Here is a 12,879-nt window from a genome sequence, read left to right on the forward strand (position 1 = left end):
GAGGCACAGGGTTCCTAAACTGACTTAGCAGGATTCTAGGAGGTCAGGAGCCTGAGGGAAGATTGATCCAGCATAAACAACCGTTGTCCTAAAAAACTAGCAACTTCTACTTCTTGACTTTTGGGACACTTGCTTTTGGAACCCAGCTGCCGCGCTGTGAGGAGGTCAAGGCCACACGGGAAGGCCACGTGTGGGCGCTCCAACTGGGGCCTAGTCCACAGCCAGCATCAGGCAATAATTATGAGTATGTTAGGCCCTGATCCGACTTTAGCCCCAGCAATATGACTGCACCCATAGAAGAGACCCTGGGTGACAGTCACCTAAGCCCAGTGAACTCCAGAACCACGAACAGTAACAACAGCAATAACAACTGCTGTCTGTTCCTGCGACTGAACTCTTCCCTTAACTCAAGCTCGCCATACTACTCACAGTGATTTGCAGTTGAGGGAACTTTACGGAGCCTTTTCCCGGGAGCGTTGATTGGCTTGCACTCACGTCAATCAAGACTTTCTGCCCAATGGGCCTTTCAGCCTCCAGACAGGGTGTGAGCTTATTGGCTAAGACTCACAACCAATCTCCCCACCTCAAGTGTGGGCAAAATCCAGAAACTACCCAGAAAGACCACACGGGATCGAAGCACGTCCAGAACTGGTGTTTAGGGCGGCTTCCTCAGGTGCAGTCCAATGAACTCTTTCTTTTGGCAGTAAATTCGGTCCTGGAGCCCGCCCAAGAGGAAGAAGATTATGATTGGTTATTTAGTACAGGGGCACAGAGACTCACGGGACCCTCCACAAGGCACTTGCTATTATTGTTCAGTTAGCCTGTCAATCAGCCCGCCTTTCTGGATGGGCGGAAACGGAAGGCCCTTTTGGCACCGCCTCTTCCTGGGCTGGGGTGCGGGGAGACCGCCCGGCCGCTCCGGCTGGGACTGCCGTGAAGCGCGGCGCGGGGCGGCGCGGGGCGGGGCGGGCCTGGGCCCAGGGCGAGCGCGGGGGCGGGGCCGCGGCCGGGGCGGGGCCGGAGGAGGCGGAAGCGGCCAGCGAGCTCGAGCCGGAACCTTATTGAAGCCAGCGTCCGGGCCGGCGGAGCGGCGTCGGCGGGGTTGGCCGGGGCGGCGAGGGGCTAGAGCCGGGGCGGGCGGGCCGAGGGCCGGGGGTCGAGGCTGGGGGTCGGGTGACGGGCGGGCCAGGCTCCCGCCCCGCGCGGTCCCGGGGAGGATGTGGCCGGGGGCCTCGGGGCGGGGCGGCCGGCGGCGGCGGCAGCGCTAGCGGCGCGTGGGGTGGGCGGCGGCGGCGGCGGCATGAGGCGCGGGGCCGGCGCCCGCGGGAGGGAGGCGCTGCCGGCAGCCCGGCCGCTCCCGCTGCAGCTGCTTGCCGGGCTCGCCGCGTCCTGCCCGCGGGGCCCCGGCTGCTCTCGTTCCGGCCTTAACCCGGGCCGCCGCTGGTGACCACTCGCCGCGCCGCCGGAGGCTTCACCCGCGCCCTCCCCCAGGAAGCGCCCGCGGAGCTCCGGCCCCTTCGCCCCGCTCGCGGAGGCCGCTCTACGCGCCGGGCGGCGGCGAGGCCGGAAGATGGCCTGGGTGCTCAAGATGGACGAGGTGATTGAGTCCGGGCTGGTGCACGACTTCGACGCCAGCCTCTCGGGCATTGGGCAGGAGCTGGGCGCCGGCGCCTACAGCATGAGGTACGGGCGCCGGGCGGGCGGGCGGGCGGAAGCCTCTGTCTCCTTGGGGAAGAAGGCCTGCACGACCCTGGGCCTTTGCCCGGCGCCATGGAGCCCTGCGGGCCTTTGCCCACCGCGGCAGCGGGCGAGGGAGGGCGGCCCCGCGGGCTTCGGCTGGAGGACCGCTTCGGAGGGCTGCATTTTTACTGTAAAATGCGCTCCGCTGTTAGGATGCCTTGAGTTGGGGGAAGGAGCTTGCTTTCTTTCAGGTGATTCACAAGCCACTTAGAGCTGGAATACAGTGTACGAAATGGTAGGACTTCTGTTGAAAACACTCTCTAAGGTTTTGGTATCATTTACTACTCTGTTCTACATTGTAGCCTTTGCTTGTTGCAAATTTTAATCGCTTGATATTTAAGTAGTAATTCTACCATAAGTGAAAGTAGCCGCAAGGGAGAAACGCACGTTAACTTAATTAGGTTTTTGATTGTCTCTAAGTGAAGTTTTTCATTTGGGGGACTGCCCTCTTAGGCGGTTTCCTTTTGAAGAATGCTTTAAGATGCAGTGATTCCCCCACAAACAAGAGTTTGTTTAGTATCTGCTGTCTGTACAAGCAGCCATTCATTTTGTTTAATTTTGAGAGGTTGAAACCGACCTGAGCTTAGTCTCGCTTTTACACTGTTTTTTTTTTTTTTGAACTCCATATCAGTTTGGTAGCTCTGCATTTTAATTTTTTAGCAGCTTTAGGGAAATATAGCTTGCGTACTATAGGTTCACCCGATGAAAGTGTAAAATTGAATGGTTTGGCAATATTTCATTAATGCGAGTTAAGTGAGATTTTCCCGAATGTACATGTTCTTTAATGCCTTATGTCTTTGAAATGCCGTCCAGTTTCCCAGTAGCTTTCCTACATCTCACTGCCGCTCTGGAGAGGGTAGGGTGGGACAGAGAGCATGAGAGTCCTGAAGAAGAAAGCCTTCTGGGTCAAAGTAGGCCTCTGATGATAGGGCTGCCCCCTGAAATAATTCGGCTTTTAAATCTTAGAAATCCTGCGCTTTAAAGAACTCTCAGGAAGGTGGAAGTGTTTCTCGGGGTGTGGAAGTGCACCGAGGAAAGCCTTAGGTCACCAGTCGCTGACCCTGATTGGGTCTGTACTGGTCTTCCTGCACCTGGCACTTCCTCTCTCTGCAGTTGTGCAACTTGAGGGCTCTGCGTGAGGTGGCTTATTTTCTAGAACAACTGTCTCAGTTGTTGAGGAAATTGAGCTACTGAAAGTCATAGGGTCACCTGGGTCAGCAGTGCTAGAGGCACCGATTCCCTAGTGAAAGCACGGGCCTAGCGTGCTTTGTTGCTCCTTGAGACCCTGGATTTGCAGTTCAGGGCCTGAAGACGCAATTTCAGTGTGTCTTTTCAGTTATCCTAGAATGAAAGTTTTCTGCTGAGAGCTTTACTTTGAGGGTTATTTTGAACTTTTACATTTCTTTCCCCTAGAGTTCTATTTGTTTTAGTGATTCAGCCAACTAATGAACTTCTGTTTATGGTTTATTCCATGAAAAGGAAATGAAATCTTGATACTAAACCTTTTTGTTGCCTTGTTCTTAAAGTAATACCTGACGTCTTTTTAATTCTGTTTCTTACAACACTTTCCAGGGGGAGACTTCTTCCATTGATTGTTTTTAGTTATTGGTTATATGGTATGTGCCATTTAATCTACATTTTCAAGTATCTTTGAAGGCAAATACCATTTTTAAAGAGCTTGCTTACTTTTTTCATATTTAATTGCACCTCAAAGACGAAGGAAAGCTGATGAGAGTACTTGCCTCTTGCAAATTCAAGGTCTTTAAGTTAAGTTCAAGTTTAGGAAATTCCAAAATTGACTTGATCTCGAGGTCTGTAGGAGGCTTGAGGCTGTTGCAGGCCTGCTTTGATGGCCCTTGGGGTTCCCACGCCCCACCCTGGAGCTGAGAGTGCCCGGTGGCTTTTCTCTCCCAGGGCAGTCAGCCTCTCCTCTGGATCCAGTAAACTCTAGCTCCAGGGAAGTAAGGCTGTGGATGCTTGTCTTTCTCTCTCATTTGTTCCATCAAGTTCAAGAAGTAAACTGGAGGTGCTCAATTTGAAATTACTGGAAAAGTGACTTGATAAACATTTTGCTTTGGAGGCAGCTTTCCATTTTTCTTTAAAAGTGAATAATGTCTACTATATTTGTTTTTTGAATGGTTTAAACCAAGAGGTATTTTTAAAGACTTCTTTTAGGAACTGGTTTCCTCAGCTTTGGGGGAAGACAGCATGTAAGAAAGACAGGGTTTCTCGCAATGGTCTGACTTAATTTATAAATATATTTGCATTAAACAATGTAGGTTGATGGTATTGGGGTATGATGAGGCTAATTTCTGATAATATCCTTGCTTCTTCCCTTTTTTCCTGTGCTCTGGTTCTCATTGTGTGTGTTCTTCTGTGTGTACTGTTGTACCACATTTGTATGTGAAGCATAGGCTGCTGCAGATTTTATCTGAAATGAAGCAGGTCGTAAATGTTTTTTACAGTCTTAGTTACAGTATCAGGGTTCTGGAGATGAATGGAGAGACCTTAGAAAACTAGTAGACCAATCCTTTTCTTGTAAGTGAGTAAATCGAAGCTCTTAGATGTTAAAATGATGGTTCATGGTTGTACCATTCCGAACGAGGGCTGAGTTTCCTCTCAGTGAGTGAAGGCCAAAACCTATTGTAACTGGAAATCTGGGTCATTTCTGTTTTGTGAAGTAAGGAGCAGATAACCAAATGACTTTAAAAAGTAAAACTCATTAAAACTGCTCTAAGAGGGTCTTTTGGGCCACCTGGTAATTTTCTTTCCACTTTACTCTTCACATGAAATGTATAATCTATAGTAAATTAATTTTCAGGATATAAGGAGTAATTTGAAAAATAAAAGGAGTAATGTGAATTCTTTACACATGAAAGCTTTTTTTTTGATGTTATTACCTTACAAAGGGCATTGGTCTGAACCCTGTTAAACTTTGCTGTGGTATAAATCTGTTTTGAAACAAGGTGTACTTTACATATTCTAAAGTGGGAAGTGGATCCTTAGTTTACAAATTGCTAAATCAAAACTGCTTTGGGATGAAGACAAATTTCCTATATTGATTGAAAGGTTAAAATGTCAGTTTATAGACCCTTTGAGATAATGGGAAAATCTCAACTTTGACCAGTGTTTAGTTAGTAAAAAATTACTAAGGATATGGTTTATTATGTAGTTTAATAGCTGATGATTTTCTTTGGGTCTCATGCTAAGACAGAATGTCCTTGAGTAGGTGACATTTCTTGGAAATATATAACATTCTCAGGATGAGAGAAATTTTAAAAATGTATTATGATGATACCTGAGACTGCTTCCTGAATTGGCAGTAATTTCTATAAAATTTCTCATTTCACATTTTAAAATTGTTTTCTGAATTTAATCTTGGCTGAAGTACAAGAAAGAATTTAGTAAATTACTGATAAAAAGATACTGATTTCAGACTATAGTGTCCACATTGGACACTATAATTAATACCTAAATTATGAATAATTAAATTCACTAAATTAATCAAACAAATTAAATTTATTGCTTTAAAGCTGGTATTGACAAATCTTTTCTCTAAAAGGCCAGATAGTAAATATTTAAGGCTTTGTAGACCAGGGGTCTCTGTCGCTGTGTACAGCCCTTTAAAAAATGTAAAAACCATTCTTAGATCATGATTGTACAAAAACAGGCCAGCTGGATTTGACCTTTGGCCTTTGTTGACCCCTGCTCTAAAGGATAGATTCTAATAATATACTTTGATTGCCTTGGAAAAACATTTGCTGAGTATTGAAACCTTATATTCAAAAAGTAATTTTACAACTAAGAACTCACTCAGCTAATTTATATACATTCTATTCTTTGTCCATAGATTTTATTGTGTTCAGTTCTTAAAACTAGGGTATCCCCTCCCTGCACTAAGCGTAAGATTCAGTGCAGTTTATATCCTTCCGTCAGCACTGTTTGAAACTTGGTAGTTTATTGATATGGTCTCATAAACTTGATATGTTTCATGACAGTGACACTTGTCAGTTTGACAGGACAACTTAAACATTTGCTTTTGGTGGAAATAACATCTGATTCCTCATCTTTTTTTAGCTGTAGTTTCTATGACTATGAAGGAAGCTCTGTAATATTTTGCTTGCTTTGGGACATACCTTGTAGATAAACGGGAAACTGTGTTGTGTTGAACCTTGGGAGTAGAGACTTTTTGTTTAAACTTTCTAAGTTTGGGGGAGATTGTGAAATTGTCTTGTTATGAACTATGACAACTAATTTTTAGTCATTTATTTATGTATGGCAGTTGAACTTTTTTACTTACAAAACTTTTCATTTTTAAATAATTTTATGTTTACAAGCTGTCTTATGTTTTATGTGTAATTTTATGTTTGCCTCCTTCAATGACAATTCCTTAGTCTTTCCTTCTCTCTTTTTTAAATTAAAAATGTTTTTTATTGAAGTATAGTTGATTTACAGTGTTGTGTTAATTCAGGTGTAGTCTTTCCTTCTCTTTTATGACTCTGACACTTGCTCTTTTTTTAAATTTTTGTTTATTTATTTTTTGCTAGAGGAAGTAATTAGGTTTCTTTCTTTCTTTCTTTTTAGAGGAAGTACTGGGAATTGAACCCAGGACCTAGTGCATGCTAAGCATGCTCTCTACCACTTGAGCTATACCCTCCCCCTGACACTTCTGATATGTTGTGGTCAGAACTGTTGTTTTTAAACACGTAAAAAAAAATTTGGAAGCGTAGATAGAATATACCTAGGAATACCATTTAGTTTTTAAAGGATCTCTGTCACTTAGCAGAATGACTTTGAGTAGGACCACTGTTGGTACATTTCATTTATGAACTGCTTTGTCTCAGTCTGTCTGAATAAAATAGTATAAATAGTATGCTGTATGTTTTGAGTTGCCACATAATCAAGGAATTTCGGTTTATTAGTTTATTCGAAATAGCAATGACAAACCATTAAATATTACCATAAATGTACTTTCTTAATTTTTTTCCAAAACAAAGCACTTAGAAGAGTGGCATTGCCTTACAGTTTTTGCAAACCTCTTTAATATCTGGCTTAGAAAAGCAAAAGATTCTCCCACCTGCTATAGGAATATACTGTTTTGGTTGACATGTGAAAGAAATCCAGTCTCACATAAATATGTCATTGAAAAAAGGATGATTATTTTAATAGCCCTTTCAGATCATTTTGCGTATTTTTCCAAAATGCCAGCTCTTGACCAGTGGTAGTTTCTTAAAGTTGCAGTGTGGAATTGGATACTGTTATCAATGTACTTTTTGTACTGTTACATTAGAATCAACTTGTCTCTTTTGAACTTTGACTGGATCGCTTATCCTGCATAATTTTGAAACATGCATGTGTTGGTCATTTGCAAAATAATGGCTTCTTGAGCTATGCAGATTTTCTTAATGTTGACACTATTCTATGCAGGAGCAAAAAATTACATTCCTTAATATCTCCATCAGGGAAGGCATACGGTGGAGCGTTCAGGTTTTATCACTGGCGACAAATGCTAGCACGGTTTTCCTGGAAATGATAGGCTCACTTTATTCATTTTTGAGGAAGTTTCTGTCAGATACCCAGGTCTGAATAATCAGAGTTTATCAGTTTTTCTTTCAAGTAAAAATAATACTCTGAGAGGAATTGTTAGATCTGCTCACAGATCATAGTTTTATTAAAACTTTTCCTTGAGATAACCATTATACTTAGGTGTGCAGCAGAAATACTTTATACCTACCCAAGGGCCAATATTTAATAAAATTAATAATAACTTTTATACAGTAACTGCCAGTATTTCTAGTACACTGCCTTGGTTTGTGCCAAGGCACCTGCAGTTTTAACACCATCGGTTTTGTACTATCACTGCAAATGTCAATAGAGTGAAAGGGCAAATAATGTTTCAGTATTCTGAGAATAGGTTTGACCTCCTGAACACCCGAAAGAGTCTCAGGTTCCCCAGGATTCTGTGACCACACTTTGAGAATCTTTGGTCTAATGTATGCCTAGAGTTTGGATACGTGAAATATTTAATTCTAAAATTAAAAACAAACCCATCATTGGCTTTGTAGACAGAGCCCCGGTGTCACTCAGCAAAGAGCAGAGCTGGGATCTGAAGCTTTGGAGTTGAAGTCTGACCTCCACTTCTTTCCACTGCACTTTTTGGTTGCCTCCCAATGAGTAGCTGAGACGTCTTCTTGTGGGAGTGGATGATCTTTCTGGATAGGAGGAAAATCAGTTGGGAATGTTACATATATTTTTTTCTTACTCTTGTGTCGTGCTTTTTTTTCTTTCTTCTTTTTCCCCTTGCAGGACCTTGCTGAATTTATTAGTTCTCATAATTTGTAGAATCTCAGATTTCCTAGTTAATATCTTTAAATAATGATAGATTTGCTTCATCTATGTAATCTTTACATTTCATTTTCTTCCCTTAGTGTGGGATAAGCCCTGGCTTTCACTGTAGTGTTGTTTAGAAACACTGAGAACTTGAATCTTTAGTCTTTTTACTGATTGGAGAATGCTTCCAAACCTCTATTCCTGGATGAGACTGGTCCTCAGTTTTCTCTTCTTGTACTCCTGGCCTTCTAAAAAAAAAAAAATAGCATTAAGGTTTTATCAGCTTATAATGAGCTGGCTAGTTTTCTCCTCATCTGTGAAATTTTTTTTATGAGATGAGACTTAATTATTCCTTCAAACTTTTGTAAAACTCACTTGGAATTTGGCCTGGGTTTGGTGATTTTAATTTTTTTTAATGAGTAAATGTTTGCATGTGTAATTTATTTAATGGACATAGGAATATTCACAATTTATATACCTTAGCCAGTTTGGGGATTTTTTCTGATTTTTTTTTTTTAACTGATCTCTGTGTGTTTGTGATTACTCGTTTTCTTTCACTCTGTATTGCATGTCTTTTCCTTCTTCTGTGACCTATTTCAGAGGTTTGTCTGTATCTAGTGTCTTATAAGAAACCAAACTTTGGTTTTGTTTTTTTCTCTCTGGTGTGTCTTCTGTTTTATTTTTAGTTCTTGTCTTGATTGCTTCTTCTGTTTTCCACCTTCTTTACTTGGATGCCTCCTCCTTGGTTCTGGTGTGTGTTTTCTAATAGATGCATGGCTGCATATTTATCTGTAAGTCTCCCAAGTCTTGAAGGCAGCACCTTTGTTTTCATTCAGTTCTCTGTTTTCTGTCTTTTGTTATAGTCTTCCATATACTCTGGATCCTGGCATTTGACTGTATGTGTACTTCACAAATACTTTCTTCTACTCTGTGACCTGCCTTTCCATTCTCCTTTTGGTAGCTTTGTTCTTGAACAGAAGTTCTTGGTCTGGATATGATCAGATTGACCAGCCTTTGTATTTAGCGTTAGTCTTTCCCTACTCTGAGGGTAGAAAGATATTCTTACAGTCTTTTCAAAAGATTTAGTACTTTGCATATTACATCTAGGTTTGTAGCCTCTCTGGAGTTGATTTTTCCCCTTCCATTTCCATGTGGTATGACAGGAGGCCAGTTGCAGTTACCCCTGTGTGAATATGCAGCTCACCCAATACCACTGAAAAGGCATTATTTCTCACCTCTTTATAATGCCATTCTCTTCTAAATCCAGTGCCCATCAAGTTCTGAATGTGATGTTCTATTTCTAGATTCTGGACTCTGTCCTTGTGTTCCTGGGAAATACTCAGCTAGATCATTGTTTGTCATTATACTCTTGGATTTGGCTTGTTAATACTTAATTTAGGATTTTTGCACCTATATTTATGGCTGAAATGAGCTGTTTTTTAGTTTTGTTTATACCTAGTTTTGATTTCAAAATTACATAAGTCTCATAAAATGAATTATAAAGTATTCCCTCTGTTTCTGTTCTGTTGAGTGCGTATAAAAGCTGCCACTATAAATCTGGTAGAACTCACCTGTGAAAGTGTTCTTTAGGGGAGAATTTCTAGGATAATTTTTTAAAGCTTTTTATGTCCTGAAGAAAGTTTTCATGTTATTTTTCTAGGAAATTGTTCATCTTATCCATATTTTCAAATATGCTGGTGTACAGTTGTTAGTGATAATCTCATCTTAGTTAGTTTTTATATCACTAGTTACATCTTTTTTATTTTTATTTGTGCCTTGTCTTTTTGAACAGTCTCTCTAGACATATGTCTGAGTTGGGGGGGCATATTGGACTAGTCCTTTTGTGCCCTTTGTTCTTGTCTGTCAGGACTAGGAGGACTTCCAGGTGTTTAGAACACTCCTTTTCCTGGGACTCTGATAACAGTGCTCTGCACATCCTCCTCCCTGTAGCCAGCTCCCCATTCTTACCACTTCCGAGATCCTTCCACTTTGCCCTCTGGAATTCTCAGTCTATCAAAAAATCCCCTAAATGATCAATGTTATGGATCGAATTGTGCCCCCTCAAGAAGGGCGTGTTGAAGTCCTAGTCACCCTCTACACCCCTCAGTACCTCAGAATGTGACCTTATTTGGAAATGAGGTCTTTACAAAGATAATCAAGTTCAAATGTGGTCATCAGGGTGGGCACTGGTTGAATATGACTGATGTCTTTATAAAAAGGGGAAATTTGGACAGACGGGCACAGAGGGAAGACTGGGGACACACAGGGAGAAGTTGGCCACATGCCTGGAGTGATGCACCTACAACCAAACAACACCCAGGATCGCCACCCAACACCAGATGCTGGGAGGGAGGCCAGTCGGAACCACAACCCTCCACCACCCCGTGCCAGCCCTCGGAAGGAACCAGCCCTGCCAACACCTTGATTTCGAACTTACTGCCTCCTCAACTGTGAGACAGTAAATCTCTGCTGTTTTAAGCCACCAGGTTTTAGTTTTTTGTGACGACAGCCCTAGGAAGCTGATAGAGCCAACTTTGTCTCCTACTGATACCTTCCCCTTCTTTCTCTTTTGGAAACCTGGCTCTGCTCTGAGGACACTTTTCCCCTGAAGCCATCTCGAGTGGCAGTGGTTCATTTTCACACCCTGCCACCGCCCTAAGAGGCTGGGGAGAGTTCTCCCTCCTCACTGCCACTTCCAAGCTCTTCTCCCTCTCTCCTTCCCTGCAAGACCCCCAGCTTTGAATTTCACGTCACCAAATGTCACCAGTTACCCAGCTATCGCCGTCATCTTCCGATTTCTGGGTCATACCTCATTTAAAAATTCTAGGTCCTGACTCACTGTCATTAGCTAACAGAACTACTGTCTTAATTCTTTGTGACTTCAGAAAGTACTTAAATGGACTTTCCAGTGGCCTGAAGCTTCGGTTCCTTGATTTTCTTTCTTATAATGACATTGTCTTCAGCTTGTCAGTCCTGTTTTGCTTGGGCGTTAGACCTTGACACTGCCATCACACAGCCCAGCTATATAATCTCCAATTCAGAGTTCACCCACCACCTCCTGCCTCTCAGCTCGCTCCCTTGTTACCCTGCTCTGCCAGCACTGGACACTCTGAGATCTCTGATGTTGCTCTCAGGTCACAGCTCCTCACCTCTGGACGCCTGCTGTCTTCCCCAGCCAGTGTAACCTTCCATGTCAGTCATTGTAACCACTTCCCTGCACATACCCTCGTCTCTCTTGCCCCCTCTTGCTTTAGTCCCCTCTCCTCTTTTTGATGTTAGTAAAACTGTAACCCTGGTTAAATTTGATTTCTTCTGCTCTGAAGTAGCTGAATGTGGCTCCAGGAAAGTGCTGATTGGGCCTCACTGGACGTAAATGACCTTAGCTCTCAGGTGCTTCCCTTTTGCTGCTCAGTGGTCCCACAGTAGTGCCTGTCAGTCCCTCCAGTCCATTCCTTCTCCCACTCTCCTCAAGGACTGGATGATGGCAGCTCAGACCCACAACTCTCCCTCCCAGGGCCTACTTCTGATTGATTTCCATACTTGGTACCTTACTAAGAAAATGGAACTTCCGCCTACTATACTGACTTTGCATTTTTTCTCCATGTGTTTAAATGTAGATTTTTAAATTATTTATCCTACTTTGGTTATTTGGGGTTCTTGAGTCAGCAAATTCGTGTATTTCATCAGTTCTGGAATTTGCTTAACCTTTATCTCAAATATTGCCTCTGCCCCATTCTTTCCTTATCTGAGACTTCAGTGTAAAATGTTCTCACCTGATATTTTCTTTCTTAATGTCTCTTCTGCATTTTCTGTCATTTTGCTCTCTGTGCTGCCTTCTGAATCATTTCTTTTTACCTGTATTCCAGTTTCCTTATATACTCTTCATTTCTCTGTGAGCTGCTATTAAACTGGAGTTCTTTTTTGCTTTGTTTGTTTTTTTGTTTTGTTTGCAGGGGTAAGTAATTAGGCTTATTTATTTAGAGGAGGTACTGTGGATTGAACCCAGTACCTCATACACGCTAAGCATGCGCTTTACTGCTTGAGCTATACCCTTCTTCCTAAACCCGAGTTCTTAATTTTAGCAATTTTGCTTTCCAGTTCTAGAAGCTGTGTTTGTTCCTTTTCGGTTCTGCTCTCCCTTAAAATTTCCTGTTCCTTACGGATCTTTTCAGGCTTGTCTTTTATTTCTTTAAACAGAGTAAGCTTAATTTTATCTTATGGTTCCAATAACTCTGGCATCTTGAAGCCTTTGCAGGTATTAGTCTGTGTCCAATCACAAAAGCAGAAACCACTGAGATGTTGGAGCAGAGAAGGAGTTAGTGAAGTATTTGATAGCAGAGGTGCTAGAAGGATTCAGGGAGGAGGGCTGGCTGCTGCTGCTGTGGTCTCCTGCCTCTGCTCTTCCCCACTCCCTTGTAATTTCCCACCAGTCCTTCCTTTTGGAGTGACCTAGCAAGGTCCCAGCTGGCAAGACGTCTCATATGTAGTTTTCAGACCTCTCACCCCCTGCAGCAGAGGCAGAAGAGAACTGAATACCAACAGGCCGGCTCTGGAACTGGGTGTTTGCCATCTGTTGTTTTTGCTGTTGGTTCTTGTTCCTAAAGTCTTGTTTGTCTTTGTGTGCCTGGTTATTTTTGGATACTGGCATTTCAAAATTACTTGGAATAATTTGAAGCCTTGAGGCTTTTCATTTGCTTGTCAGATGCCTGGGAGTCCTACCTGTCTGGGATATGAGATTACAAAAACAACTGAATACCAGAACTTTCTTACACTTCAGCCTAGTAGAATTTATGATCTTAAATGATCTGG

General features: G+C 42.7%; 1 protein-coding gene across 2 annotated transcripts in view; it reads left to right on the plus strand.

Annotated features, from left to right (window-relative positions):
• Nucleotides 1–1,319: 1,319 nt before the first annotated feature.
• The window catches only part of UBP1 (upstream binding protein 1), a 43,113-nt gene continuing 31,553 nt past the window's right edge, over nucleotides 1,320–12,879 (plus strand). For both annotated transcript variants that reach the window (XM_031469837.2, XM_031469838.2), the window contains exon 1: nucleotides 1,320–1,683. In XM_031469837.2, coding sequence (XP_031325697.1) covers nucleotides 1,571–1,683 — 113 coding nt within the window. In that variant the 5' untranslated portion in view covers nucleotides 1,320–1,570. The remainder of the gene's footprint in view (nucleotides 1,684–12,879) is intronic.

Source organism: Camelus dromedarius, chromosome 17 (assembly GCF_036321535.1).
Source record: "Camelus dromedarius isolate mCamDro1 chromosome 17, mCamDro1.pat, whole genome shotgun sequence".
NCBI classification, from domain to species: Eukaryota; Metazoa; Chordata; class Mammalia; order Artiodactyla; family Camelidae; genus Camelus; species Camelus dromedarius.